This window comes from Nesoenas mayeri (assembly GCF_963082525.1).
Source record: "Nesoenas mayeri genome assembly, chromosome: 3".
Taxonomy (NCBI): domain Eukaryota; kingdom Metazoa; phylum Chordata; class Aves; order Columbiformes; family Columbidae; genus Nesoenas; species Nesoenas mayeri.
Window position 1 is genome coordinate 98,303,068 of NC_137544.1, and position 15,824 is coordinate 98,318,891.

The 15,824-nt window shown below is 35.3% G+C and overlaps 1 protein-coding gene across 1 annotated transcript in view; it reads right to left on the reverse strand.

The window, feature by feature from the left end:
* USH2A (usherin) overlaps positions 1-15,824 on the reverse strand; it is a gene marked incomplete at its 3' end in the record, with an annotated part of 383,577 nt that overhangs the window by 275,087 nt on the left and 92,666 nt on the right. The window contains exons 18-20 of the mRNA XM_080341535.1: positions 14,601-14,758; positions 13,196-13,340; positions 2,772-3,002 (exon numbers count right to left, since the gene is read on the reverse strand). Coding sequence (XP_080197661.1) covers positions 2,772-3,002; positions 13,196-13,340; positions 14,601-14,758 — 534 coding nt within the window. The remainder of the gene's footprint in view (positions 1-2,771; positions 3,003-13,195; positions 13,341-14,600; positions 14,759-15,824) is intronic.

The following is a 15,824-nucleotide window of genomic DNA, read 5'->3' on the forward strand; positions in this document are numbered from 1 at the left end:
AGTTGCATGTGGACAGTTCTGGCAGAAATAATCTTTCTCTTTACCCGACTTCCTCTCATCTAATGTGTACTCAGAGCACATCTTCCTGTGCAGCTGGAGGCTTTGTTACAGACAGAAGGATGCTGCTTAGTGTAGCCAGTGTTTATTGCCTAACTTTTTTTTTTAAAGATGAATTTGGAAAATTTCCCAGATAATGCCTCTGCCCCGATCACTGGCACCTTGGAATGTAAGATCAGACATGGAGGTAGAGAGGACAACTGTATTTATTAGCAATGAATAAACCGAACTATCTTTTTCTGAATTAGCAGTAGGAGATCACAGACACAGTAAGAAGTATCTGTCTGCTGACCAACGTGTACATGCTGGCACACTTTTGTGTCAAAAATGTACACAGCTGCACACACACTAAAGTCGTTCCATCTATAAAGCAAAATTGTCAACTGCTTGTCTTCAGAGATGGGTAAATAAGAGAGGGTCTCAACAACAAAACAAGTGCAGAGTACAATTAAAGAATATTTTTTATTCCTTTAAGAGTCTTTCTTTCTAAATACTCCTGGATTTACTATAATTTCCCCTCCTTCATGTTTTGGAAGAAGGACTGATGATCTACTCAGAAAAAGACAGTTTTATATTTCTCAAAAACTTTATTGACTTGCCAAGTACCTGAATTACACATTTTTTAGTTACCAAAACAGGCTGATTTAGCCTGATTGTCAGTCATTAGCAGCAGGTGTCTGCACAAATTGCCTGGCATGTTTTGGTTCTATGTCGTCTCCAGATACTGAGACTAATAGCTGGTTGAAAAGAAAGAACACAATCCAAAGCAATTATAAATTATATTTATCCACACAGTATTATCAGCCATCAGGTGCCAGTACAAAGGGACTTCAACATCTTCTCCCAACCTGTCTGTCCAAACTCTGTCAAATCAGCCCAGCCATCTCAATAAACCTTATTCAAGGCCTTAAACTTAGCTTGGGGAGCATAACTGAACTCCAGACTGAATTGGTGCTTGGGTATATTACTGATGGGCTTGTCTGAAGACAGACAGGCATGTTAACAATCCCAGTAGCACAACACCTTCTTCCCGAACACTCTTGGAGACTTCTGATGAGAAGAAGGAAATTCAGTGATACTCATAATTCTTCATGTCTGATTAAACTATTTAAATAAACTGCAGTGATGGGCTGACCAGAGCTTCAGTGACAAAAACTGCAGCTCACAATTCCTTCGGTGTTTAAATTATCACAACCGACAACAGAAGAAATACATCAAAGATTTTTTACTAAATATACAGAAAAGGGTGCAAACTCTAATACCAAGAAAAGCATTGAGCTATTTGGATGAGGAAAGAAGCGCAACAGCTGTTCCTACTGGTTCCTGCACAGAGACAGGTTTTGCAAGTCAACATGGTGTCAATATTTAACTAACACATTATCACTTGTTATTATTATTTGTCTATCATTTGAGTAAGCACCTAGCAAGAAAAAGAAAAAATTGAACTGATCTTCAATTTTTCTTTTTGTAAATCAGATACACTGGGTGATCATAGAGAGACAAGAAGGTGATTTTTTGCTTTATACAAAAACTGAATTTGCACACACACATACTTACAAGTACCAAGATACCTGTGCTCACATATTCTTGCCAGAATTACCTGTGTTGACCCAGTAGACAATGGATGTCAGCTACTCAGTCCTCTTCAAATCTTTGGCGTTCTTTTGTGTGTCAACAATGCTGCGTGTTTTTTGCAGCCCTTATCTGTCTTAACAAACAAGGCTCAGTACCAGGGTAAGTTGTGCCACACTGTGGTGTGGCCTTTGCACTATCAGCATGCTATCTAATGCCTGCTCTCACTGTTACCTAGGTTCCTTTTGGATTTCTCCTTACTGCTATCAGTCTCATGACTTTATATAGGTGTGTATATATATACACACACACACACTTCCTTTTCATATATCTTTTTAAATTATTTTTTTAAACCTTCAACCCTGCCATTTCTTCTTGTACTTTTAAAAACTAATACTTCATGCACACCAATAATATTTCACTTACAGACCTCTACATATGACCAGGTTAATCTACATATTTTCCAAAAAAAAAATATATGCTGTCTATATCTTTGCTTTATCCAAGAAGAGAAGACATCAGCAATCGATGAGAATCACAGAACAATGGATAATTGTTCTGCTTCAATATGAAAAAGGCACCGTTCCAAAATAACTAACTAATCAGAAAAGAGTGGAAATAGTACCCAGCAGCCTAGAAGCAACAGCCTTTTGACAGTTTGGCAGCCTTTTTTTTTCTTTCTGTGACAAAACAAACAGGACCCCAGCAAAAATGTTCCAAACAGGGAAGAAAGTACTTTTGGAATCCTCAGGCAACTTTGAGAAACCTCCAAAGTATATCAAAGAAAACATGTCTTAGTTATCACAGCAAATTCAGCAAAAAAATTTTGTCCCAGAAAAATAAATAAAATCCATCTTATATTTATCATTAGGAAATGAGTGAAATATGCAACAACATTCACCATCATGTACATCTCTATGTCCAAAGGCAAGGGAATACAAATCCCAAATCACCAATAACGTTTTCCACAGGCTTTTTATGTAAGAATCAAAATAGCTGACAACATCACCAACAATCACACTATGCTCATGAATTAAAAACTACAGATTTTACCATGAAAATTATATAGAAGACAATAATAAATGGTAAAACAAATGCAGAGCACAATTGGTACATTTTGTAAGTCATTTAAACTCACCTACCTGTAAAGTAAGTATTGGTGGGGATAGTGGAACTAGCGAATCTGTAATATCCATTTCCTGGGAAACGAATCCCTTTCATTACTTCTGTAGTCGATGTAGCTAAAGACGAATCCATCCTTTCCACCTGGTAAATGGGAGAAGGCCCATTAAGTTCTTCAGGTTCATTCCAATTTATCTTTGCTGTTGTGCTGTTTATTCCTTCAACATCAGGGGCACTAAGTTTTCTTGGAGCTGTGCATTAAAAGAAAAAAATCCAGGTATCATCGTCCGTAATACTTGGGAAGTTATTTATTGCACATAACATAATTTTTGCAAAACATCTTGCTTCAGTTTCTGATGATCTTAAGAATAAATACAGATATCCATAGAAGCTCAATTAGAAAAATATATATTTTAAAAAAAGGCCACACAACAAAACAAAGCACATTCTTAATCTTTATAGGAACTTAATTTCAATTCCACAAGAAATAGTTCATTTGTTTATTCAGGCTTTGGATAAATGTCTCTAGTATTATATCCAAAATATATTTTTATCAATCTGTAACAATCTGATCCAATGTCTTCAAAACAAATATATTTGTATTCCTCCCTTGATTAGCCTCTCATGTCATACTGACTGTAAGCATGTCTCAGTATGACTTTCAGCATTGGATTTGAGGAGAATCTGAACAGTTAATTAACTCTTGCTAGATCTCAGCAGTATGGTACATGACAACACGGGTCTTTCATAACTGAGCTTATCCACATCAACAGGAGCAGAACAGCTATCTGTCCACAAGGCCCATCAGGTTGTTTTCCTCATGGTGCACATAGAAGACATTAGCATTTGTTCAGATGATTACTCCATTCAAGAAACCCATCCTCTCTAACTTTTCTCCAACACCAGTGCACAGCAAGGCTCCGTACAAGATTGTTTCCATGAAGGTACCAGGATAAAATAGTTATGTTTTTACCATAATCCTGCTACCATTAAAACCAATACTCTGATATTCTTTCAAACATTCTGATAACGTTGGTCACTCTATAGCTGAGTTATGAACAAAATTTAATAAGCCACTGGAGGGCAGCACAACCTGTTTGGATAATGGTACAATGGCCATACAACTGGGAAGGAAATGGACCAACACTGAAACAATAAAAGACATCATCTAGAGAAGGACATGAACACTCTGATACCTATAGAATCTATACCACCTTATCTTGCTTTTTTTTTTTCCTCCTCTTCTTTCCCCAATAAAGAAAAGGATCTACCAACAGAAACCTAATTTGTACCCAGGAAGTGAAATACAATGACAACTTGTAAAAATTACTTCTTCCTATAATGACATAGTAAAGAGCAATAAACGCCTTAGAAGAACAATAAAACCTGAATTAAAATACGGGCCTTCGAAATCTGACATAATACTTCACAGTAGAGCATTGTACAAAGTGCATGTTCTTTGGAGAAGGAGAGATTGCTTCATTTAGAATGAATTAATAACATCCTTTTAAACATGTGCACATTTCTAAGATCATTAACATATTTTTCATTTGTCCTATTTGCCCATAGCATGTTGCTATTTTTTTTTCACTTTGCCCCCCTCTAACTTGATGAATACTCTTCTTGGAGAAAGCAGGGAGTGGGGGAACTGGGAAACTGCCAGCGACACCATGTGCTGTAAATTCCTGCTTAGGCATCATTTATGACTTCACAATCTAATTAGTATCTCACACTACGGTAGAAATTTACAATGTCAAAATTGAAGTAATGCAGCATGAGGTCATAAGCTTTCCTGCATAAGTAGGGCATAGCACTAATGAATTGTGGTATTAATGCACAAGTTTAAATAGAAAACATGGCTTAACAATCAAATTTTCACCTTTGAGGGAACTAGTGTATGTCAGCATTTTAAATGCGAACAGAAGAAGCTGGGCCCTCCAGTTCAGCTTACTGATGGCAAAACAGAAATGCTAAAATTCATTATTTCTAAAACGCATACAGCTAACTAACATTCATGACAATAACTAGATCTTCTTTTAAAGTCTAGTATTAATAAACGGCAGTTAGTTGGACCATAATTATGGCATCTCTGATACCCAAACCTGAAGCTTTTATGGGGCTTATGCAATTAACTACTTAAATGCATCGTAACACTTGCTTCTCTGACAGGGAAGTATTGATTTTTTAATCATTTTCAAGTCTCCTCTAGCACAAATAAATGTACTACAGTTACAGTTAATGCACTGTGTACACGCATTAAACACTGGCATGACACAATTTATTATTTTGTGATATATGGAACAGAAGACTACCCTTTCAGAAAGCAGCATCCTTTCTATAACATTAGTAATAAAACCACAGTCTTGTTGATGATTAAGAATTCTTGTGCATCAAGAAGTGGAAGACTGTAGTTAATAGGTTAACTAAGTTTTGTTTGTTTGTGTTTTGTTTTGTTTTAAAAAAAGGAAACACCAAAGCAGAAACCCAAACTCTGTACAGGAGCAGACAGGATCTGTAGCACTAGCCCAGCAGGGCACTAGATGCTGAAATTAAAAATATTCAGGACTAAAAGATACAGTATATATTTTCCTAAAGGTGTCACTGTGGTACCTGTAGCTACTTTCTGAAAGATGAACTGACTATAATTTTACCTATTTAATTTTTTTTAGTCATGTTCTGTTAAGACACATCTGTCAAAATAATGAGCGTACTACATTTTAGTGGATTCAAAGTCACATTTTGTGTATTTTAATTATGTAGTTTTAATGTCTTGCTATATAATACATATTTAAAATATTATAAAGCTAAAACAGTATTTAAAAGCCCATGATTGCTGCATGTCATTGTGTAGCAGAGGGCACAAAAAAGACCAATAAAGACAGATGGTCCATACAGCTTATGTTGAAGTCATATATCTAAATATAGATGTTGCTACACAGGTCATTACAAACAAGCCTTTCCCATGTGTGCATGCACACACATGTACACAAAAATGAAGTTGGTAAGTAAAGAGCAGTTAATTTTGTTTTGTTTGAAATAATATCATTTTAGTTTTAGACTCGAAGACAGATGCCAGCATTTTGCTCTGAACAGATGGTAATTCCATCTAATAGTGCATCTCTGTATTAGTAAGGTCTGCTGTGTATACAAACAGTAATAAACACTAGGTAAGGATCAAAATAAATTTTAATTGTTGACATTAAATTCTGGCAGCCACAGTTCTAAGGATACAATACTTCTTTCTCAAGTCTGTCAGGTTTACTAATGCAACTGCTAAAGCTTTTCAATACTCTGCCAGATTCTTGTCCCAGGAATAACGTATTTACATGGTGGCTTAATTTAATGGGTTTACATACGTTTGAATAACTACTGCTCAGCATACTGTAGGTAGATATTTGTGTACCCTTCCACAGAAGCCTTCAATTAGCGATTCTGAATAGTTCAGAAAGGTAAAAAAAATATACAATTTTTAATTATTGTTCAATTGAATTCAAAATGCACACATACGAATTAAACCAAAAAATTTTTGGCAAATTTGAGGGCAAAAACTTAAAGGAAATCTATTTGTTTTCATCTCAGAGTTTACCTTGCAGGTAAAAATCACATGCCTCACTACTGGTCATCCATTTCATTTTTGCTACAAGTTATTAGTCCAGAGGACCCAGAGATTGCCATAGCATTTCTGGTATGAACTTTTATATCTCTGTGCTTCACAATAGTATCAGTCATTTCAACAGTAAATAAGTCAAGAAATAATACTTATGTCTTTTATCAATATTTAGATTTTTTATATATTCTTTAGAGTCCATGTTGGACACTTCTACAAAAATGAATAAAAAACCATCCATAATGGACTTCAAAAGAAAGTTTAATAACACAGATATGTTATAATCATATTTCTTTAAAAATAGATGTAATACACAGTATTTTTTAAAAATCATGAGAAATATATTGCTTCCACCATATGGGACGACCAACGACTCACCAACCGATTTAAGATGCAGCATATTGAGCTGACCATATGTTACAGTGCTGTTGAATGGCTGAGTGATTCATGCCCGTCACATTCTAGTATATCAATTAAAGCTCCTTGAAGTCTGCATGATTTGTGTCTCTGTTATTAAACCCTGCTAATTCATCCCACTTACACATCTGTTATAAATCTCTAGGAGTGCTGCATGATTCATGGCAATCTGTGAGCATGGTACAGCAAATTCTTCTCCTTGTAATTAACAGTAAATTGTTTTACTGCCATGCAATGAATTTTTCAGTTATATTGCAAATGAACTCCTAAATGCACAGTTCTTTCCTAAGAACTGACTTATATCATTAGGCAATTAAAAAGTATTGCTTTGAACCAAAAGCTTTTAATCAAGAGGAATCCAACTTAAACATAGCTTAAAAACCTTGCAAATTTGACACAGGGAAAAGAACAAACTGAGCCATTTTCTGAAGTATAATATGTGGTTTGTAGGGGAGAAGACACAAATAACTTTTAAGTCTCTAGAAATTTCCTGAAACTCAAAGAGCAGTTTAACTACATCTTGAACACTTGGCAAGACAAGTTTGAGCAGATACTATTTATCTCAGAAGTTACTTAAGTCATCTGTCATTATGAAATTTCTCAGATTACTTTACACTTTTCTAATTGTAAAACAGTGTCTTTATTCTTGAAATAAATAATTGGATAATTAGCCAAGCTGAATCATCAGAGGATTCCAATGCTGCTCAAGTGTTCTTGTCAAAGGTGAAGCAAATTCATTTCAGCTTTGCCTCTGCAGCTTTCTGAAGAGGCTTTGATTTTTTTTTCCTGCTACATTCTTGGCAGCAGCCTCAAATTCATGAGTCCATACATCAAGTCAGTAGTTTAACAACAAATGAAATTAAATTCAAAGAAGGGAAACTAATTGAAGGACAGCAACAAAAGTGTTTGGTAATGTGCTTTTTAATATGGCATGCCACATTTGCATGATAATTTTTCCTTTTTAGCATGGAGCAGAAAGTGACTAGCTTAATGAGGGATTATTCAAGACAGGAATGAACAAAATGCATTCATAACTAAGAACAAAGATTGTATTATGAAACGGAAACAGGCAACTGCCGAGAAGTAACTGGATGATTGGTTTATGCATTATGAATAAAAGGTAGAAAAATATTTATATTAGTATGCACTAATGACTATATATACAAGATTGTTGTAATTAAAATTATAAATTAACATATTAAGAGTGCTTGTTTAATCACTTTGGGTCCTATTCACAATGAAGAGACTTATGTACATGCATGCAAAACAATCTGTGTTTTCAGGCCAGCAGCAAATGGCCCTCGTATTTCTCTTCTGTGACAAAGGAAAATATACATTACTTATTAGCTGTTTAATGGGTATTTGTGATTTTAAAATTGAGGCATAGCTTTTTGTAGAAAAGCAGTCTATGACAGCTATAAACAAATGCTGTATTGCCATGACAAATGGGTTGAGGCTTTTGAAAAGGGCTTGCACTGGGCATTATTCATGAAGGGAAAAAATGGACAAATTACTCAGATTAAAAGGGTAATAAAAAAGAAAACTACATCAACGAGTGTAAGGCAGCCCAGAAAGCCCATCAGCATCATTACCCCAGCAAACCCAGAGGCAAGTCCGAAGCCACCAATACAACTGCTTGAGAAGTCTGCCAAGAAACCAGATGCAGCTGGTGCTGGAAGAATATCTTCTACAAATTAGCTTCTGAACCCTGTAATTGCCATCAAAAGCAAAGGATCAGAAGTACAATGTGCTGAGGTAAATGGCAGCAATCACACAGCCATACTTTGGTGTCTCTTAAATTATTTTTAAATGTAGTGTTCTTTTATTATTTTTTTTTTTTAAAAAAAAAAGAGGTAAAGGCAAGACAGACTTAATTACAAGAAATAAGCTCAGTCACACAGTTGTTAATGAAACATAGCTGATAGCTGAATAGATTGTTTAAAGCACTCTTTGACTATCTGATTTGAGAGGGGTAGACTAAGCAGTTGTACTAGTCCAAGCACTCACATGGGTAATTCCATCCTGTTGATACGTCAGAAGTTGCTGGGAAAAAAAAAATATGTTCTCTGCCTGACTGAAACATTTGGAAAACAAGAATATTTGGTCTTGGTAGATGCTGCAAAGAATAACGGAAGTAATTAATAATTTTTATGCAAAAATGATGTCAAAATACTACTTTTAAGGGACCAGGTATTTCACTGGTACCAGCTAGTACAGTTCTATGCATTCCAAGGTACCACGTGAACTAGATTCCAAGGTACTACGTGAACTAGAACCACTAAAAGCACTTGTGAAAATTAAATAAATAATAATAATACTACTTTTCAAAACCACTTTTGAAAATTAATTAAAGACCAAACAAACAAAAAACACACCAAGACCTGGTACAACAATGACAACGCCATTCTCAAAAAATAAACAAGAAACTGAATTCAGCAGAATCTGGAGAAAGGAATGAAGTAAAATGTGACTCCAGGTGTTGAGACGAAATATGTATAATTACTGTCAAACATTGCTTGTATTTACAGACATGCAGTTCCACTTGATGATCTTGGGGTAGGCACACATAAAAACAAAACTCAAATTGGATTTCAAAGTTTCAAAGTATTAAAAATGAACTTTCCTCATCTATCAGCCATGGCTTTCACTAGCATGTGCACAATATTGCAGTGCATTAAAAGTATATAAAATATATATGGATTGTGGATTGTGCATTCTTAGGCATTTAAAATACTGATCAAAATAAGTATCAAATACTTTTTAATTATTTGAGTCTAAAAACTATCTATGTATTTGTATCCAAACATCAAACTGGGGTTCTATTTGTGTCCAATCACCTTCTCTTTAAGTAATGAACATGGATTAATTTTCTTCTTCCATTATCTTGACATGCTTGCTTTGATCTTTCATCCAAATACTGCATTACTATGTAACATTGATCTTCCAACACTTTGTAGTATTCTCAGAGCTGGCATCAGGCGTACCTGTGCAAGCTTTTTCATTCATCAGACCTATTTTTCTTCCTGGTTTCATATGCATTTGTGATAGCTTCCACTCAGCCTTTTTTTTTTTTTAATTCTGTTTTGTTTCCTTCCTCACTCCCTTCCTTCAAATTATTCTGGTTCAGTTGTCTTCTTTTATTACCATTTACAAATATTGTAGCTTTGTATATTGGTGAGGAGACTTTTTTGCCGGTCTGACAGATACACAGCTGATTGTAGTTTTCTTTCACTCTCTTCCTGCAAAGATACTCATGAGATACCCCTGGTACAAATGCCTATACTGAACCAGACTAGAAGGGATCTACTTGTTATGTTTGCTTTTTGATTATTTTAACCAATTTTAAGTTATACTCCAAAAGACTATTCATTGAAAGATCAGCAGACTGTTTCTGATGCTCCTGCTCCCTTAGGTCTTATCCCTAAATTCTGTCCCTGACTGCAGAAATTTCTTTTAAATCCTCTCTCAAAAGCTCTTTCCTTCCTCAGCATTTATGATTTCATGCCTTGTTTCTGTCCTTGTTTTTATTTGCTGTATTATGTCTTATAAAAGATCAGGTTGCCAGAGAAAATGAAAAATTACAGATTTTTAAATACCTTTTTTTGTTTTTTGTAGCTAGTCTTCAAATTAACCTAAGGGATATGAATAAAAAAAGCTTAAAAATTATTTGAGACTTCTAGTGGCAAATTTTAGAAGACATTGGCAATTCCAAAAGCAAGGGCCTTGCTAATAAACATCAGTTGGACACGTCAAAAATCACCGTCATAAAGGTACCTATTGATTTAAATGTTCTGTGTAATAAATCAGTGTACTCCACACACGGAAGGAGTAGAGGTGGTTTTCCCTTATCCTTCTCAGGATGAGAGGAGAAGAATTAGTCTAATTTAGTATAAGCTGTAGCTCAACTTGGAACACAATTCAAAGCTCCTGGATTGTTTTACTATACAAGGGGACCATCATGCTGGAGCACATTTCAGTCGAGACTTCCTCCAAAAAGCTCCCTTTGCCAGGGCATGAAGGGGGACTGGCATCCAGCCATGGAGGTTGTTTTTGTGCCAGGGAGACATTCCTTCATGAAAGAGAACTCCTCAACAGTCCTAGAAAGGCAATTTTAATTTCATTTTCCACCATTCAGTGACACAAAAGGATATTAATGGACTAAGACTTGATCATTTATTTTTACAAATGATAGGAATGGTTTCACCTAACTTTGTTCCAAGTTTGAACTCACTTTGATCTTAAAGCCATCACATATGTAGTGTTTCTTTTAAATTTTCTTTGGAAACACAGTTTTACAGAACTTTATGAAATGGAACATGCATCCATAAAAAACCCGCAAAAAAAAAACCCACAACCCGCACGGAGATTATTAAAAATTTTTCTCCAGAAATTAAAACTATGAATTATGAGAGATAAAATTGCATGCAAAATTTAAGTGGTTTACTCTTTAGTTTGTAAAAATTCAAGACATTGCATTAACATGCTTTAAAACCATAAAAGGAACCCAAAACAAGACCAGCTTTTTGTTATCAAGGCTTACAACAGTAATCAGGAAAAGGCTACACTGCAAAACAGCTAATACATTGGAATGTGTCTGTTGTTCTATTTTGTATTCTCCTGTCTTCTCTAATGTGATAGGTCTCTAAGTATTAACACAACCACAGAGGAGATGGTCATAAACAAGCTGTCAGGTACAACTAAGCTATTATTTCTGAATGTTTTAATAAATGTATAAATGCAAAGTTGGATCATTTGTAGCAGTAAGGTGTGCCATTTAGGCCATATTTGTTTCCATGGTTATAAGCACAGACTGGAATGCTGCTCCTTGCACAGCTGTGTAGTACAGCATAAAGTCATACTCATACAAGTAGGAGGCTCTCTAGTTGGTCACCTTGAAATTTTAAGAGCTGGCAGTATAAAGAAAGAAAATAAATTTTGAAATCCACAATTCAGCAAGAGAGACAACTGACAGAGCAATCTTTGCCTACTGATACACAAAGGTAATATGGTGAATCAAGGAACGAGTTTTCTATCTTCCACTCGAGAACAAATGAAAAGGCAATTAAATAAAGAGACAAATGAAGAACAGAGGACACACTAGAGGTACTACCCCAACATCCTAAACTCCACTTCAGTTCATGTATATAAAGCTTCCTATTTACTGGCTCTGGGCAACTTCTTATTCCCTGTCTGGAAACTCCTGTATCTCTTTGTTGATTATGCAGAGGAACTTAGATGGAATTCAAGCAACTCAATACAGCCCAGAGAACTTAGGAAAACATTCTGCACAGCAGAAGTCTTCAGGGTATTTTTTCTTACGGGAGACAAAATTACATAAGACAGGTAATTTCAAAGATCATTATCATAACATCTACATGAGACCACCACAAACTGTTTAACTGAAAATGCTAATATTGTGAAAGTAATCAATGTGTTTTAAATACCTATAAAAAAGGAAAACACAATGTGAAATAGTCAGCTCTCTGTAGGTGAGCACCAGTATGATGCATAGCATGGATTCTGAGCTTATATTTATAGTATTAAAGACTACATTGACTACCTTGTTCCATGAATAAAGAGACTTGTGAAGCTGATTTTCCTAACAATTCTTCTCTCAAAATCCCCTTGATCCTCAGAAGTGAGTTCATGCCAGTCTTTTCTTCAAAGCAAATACAGGCTTTCTCCATCTCTGTTCTATACTGATGCTTATTTTCTCTTAAATTTGTGGAAAGTTAGTAGCTTTGAAGTCCCTGACATGTGGTTGAAATTAACTCAAAGACTGACAGTTTATTAAAGTGCACAATCACATATGTGCAGTTTCTTAAGCGTTGTTTCTGTAGGAAAGTGTATGTATACATATCTACAAAGCAAAATCTCAAATTTCAGGGGCTAAATAAACAAATATTTTTGAAAGAGCAGACCCAAGGCATGTATGTTGCTTCCAGTTTAGACACACAAATACACTAAGTACATATGTTAGAGTTTAAAACAAAAACGATGCAACTTCATGGGTTAAGCAAGGCATTGGCACAGCATGTGCATTTCACGTCTTGTCGTGTAAAAGTGACACACACTAAAAACAACAAATTAACTACTTAGCATTATAAATAAATGAATGTGTTCAGTCACATTTATGTACAGTAACCATTTAAATAAACATGAACATATATATACACATGCATAACTTGTAATGGAGAGAGAAGTACACAAATCCTATTGCCGTAGGAGTGCAACCTTAAACCTTCATTGAAAACATTTTGGGTTTAATCTGTCAAGATAAATAAATAACAATCAAGCAAGTCACTTTGTATTAATACAACACCTACCCCTGTCACTGTGCATCAAACTATGATCATCTTAATGGTATTCATTAGTAAACTGCGTGTGAGCTTTGCACTTTGATACAGACTGTTTCCTTACCAGCTGCCAAGGTTTGCCCCATGCCTGGCTCACTGGTTACACAACCGATTTGATTGCAGAGAGTAACAGTGAAGTTGTACATCCCATAAGGTTTTAATCCCATCACTACGTAGGATAGCTCATGAGCCTCAGCTATATGCAAAACCTGCAAAGCAACCAGATTGGAAGACAACAGTTGGTTAATAATATTTTCATTCCTATTAATGGATGACATGTTCACTAAAAAGAAACTTGTCTCTGAATTTGCAGATTCCTTCATTTAGATACAGAAAAGCCTGCAAAGACCAACTGAGGGAGAAGATTATTTTGGAGAATCTGAACAAGATAGGATTTAGGTAATAATACTTCCCATCACACTGTTTTATGAGGCAATAAGCCAGTTCCTGAGTGGATAAATGAGGAAACAAAGTTATTGCCTCATAAAACTGTGTGGTGGTGCAGTTATCTCTACAAACAGTGCAGCTACAATCCAGATGACGAAGATGACACTATTAAGTGGTGACATCTGACCACCATTGAATGAGTGACATGATTAGCAGGCATTAGGAGGGAGGGGAATAACTATACCTACAGACATTTCAATCTGCTTCACTTAGAGCTATAAGAAAGAGTGGAACTGAGTCAACTGTTGTATTTCAGATAACTTCTTTATGAGATGTTTACTTAGATGCGAAGGCTTGCGAGCCTGTGACTAGAAGGAATTTACATTTACATATTGCTACAACAGCCCTAGGAGCAACAGTATCCTCTCTTCATAGACAAATAAACTGAGGCCCAATCTGTGGTAGCACCAAAGGACAAAATCAGCTCTGAAACGAGAAATACAATGGCAGAGCCCAAAATCCACTCCCACATTCTGATTACCTATTACCTTGCTAATTCTCAGGCTTTAGCTTACTACTACTGCCATGGTATTTTCCAAACCCAGTCACTCAAATTACAATAGTGCTTTGAAATCACGTATTTAGACTTTATTAAGTTTGTTTTCTGCTGGTTTAGGTTTCCCCACTTCAAAGATCGGTCCAAGGAAGGCAAGACTGGTGCCTTCTTAATGAAAATGCAGATTCCTACAAAACAACATTGTTTTAAACATATCACCAACTATAGCAACAATACAGAATCAGAACATGCAAAAATCAAGGCAATTTAAATGTTGTTGCTCAATCTCATCACTCTTAACTTTGAATCTCACTCACGACTGAAAACAAGTCAGCTCAGGAATACAACATAAAACCTGCAAGTAGTATACAACATTACAGAGCACTCAAGATAAACTGATAGGTGAAAAAGTTAGATCAGATGATATCCAGCAACTCAGGGAAACAATTCATCACAATGACAAAGAGGACATCAGACTTTATTAATTCTATTATTACCAGTTAGAAAAAACTAAATGTAACAATACCTGGGAAAATGGTGGCAAGAACCTTTGTTCTGTCATCAAACTGATGCTGTATCCCATGACTTCTCCTCTTGCTAAATTATCTTCAGGTTTTTCCCATGACACATTGACGGAATATGGTGAAAGAGGGAATACTGATGGAGATGGCATGAACACTGGGGCTAAAATCAAATTAATAAAATAACATTCATAAAGTGACCAATGTGTTTAATGCAAGCTTTCTCACTGTATTTGTAAAACACCATTTCAGACAGTCTTTTTCTTTTTGAATTTCATTTTCAAGCTTAACAGGAATTTTCATATTATTTTGATAGCACATAAAAAGTACCTCACCCATCATTCTCCTATTTTCTACTCTGGCCATGAATGCAGAATAAAATTCTGCCGATGCCTTCAAAGAAATACTAATCAGCACTGATATCCTAACCCCTGCAGCAGGTAGGAAAGTACATACAAATGAAAAAGTCTTGAAAAAAACTTCATGCAACCTGGGAAAAAACTGATAAAAGCAAAAAGTGTTCAATACTTCAGCATCTTAAAAGCAATTTTGTTTGCTAGGCCAGTTTGAAATTAACATGTCTCTCACTTCTTACAAAACAGTTCCCTTGTCTTCCATAGTAAATCTGTAAAAGGATTGTTTGCACTGCAGTTAAATCCCCACCTGATTACTCTGTAATAATAGGATACCAACTCATAGCACTTCTGCTACATACAAACAACCACACTAATGGACCTCTTCCCAAATACAATTTAACACTTTTATAACATATTGTATTTAAGAACAGGTAAGCACAAAGACTCATTTGAAAGGGGAATTAGTTTAGCCCGCTATTTTGCGGGAGCAAGTGACTGAGGACAAGATTTTCAAGCTAACAGCAAACAAAAGCATCAGTGATGTAACAGAGATGTTTAATTGCAAAACAGAGGCTTTATCAGCCTAAAAATCCCTTAGATTTATAATGTAAACATAGAAGTAAATATCTGTTGTTTCAAATAATATGTCATGGGAATCTCTTTTGAAAATCTGAACAGAAGGGTAATAAGAGCTCTTGCGAACTGGTTAAACTTTTGGAAAAAATGGTCCATATTATGACACATGACCTCCATAAAAGCATATGAAAAATTTCAAGCACTATATTCCTGAAAAGGTAACTCTCTCAAGTTCTTTAAAAAATATATATATATATATATATATACATATGTATGTATGTATATCTTTCTAAGCAA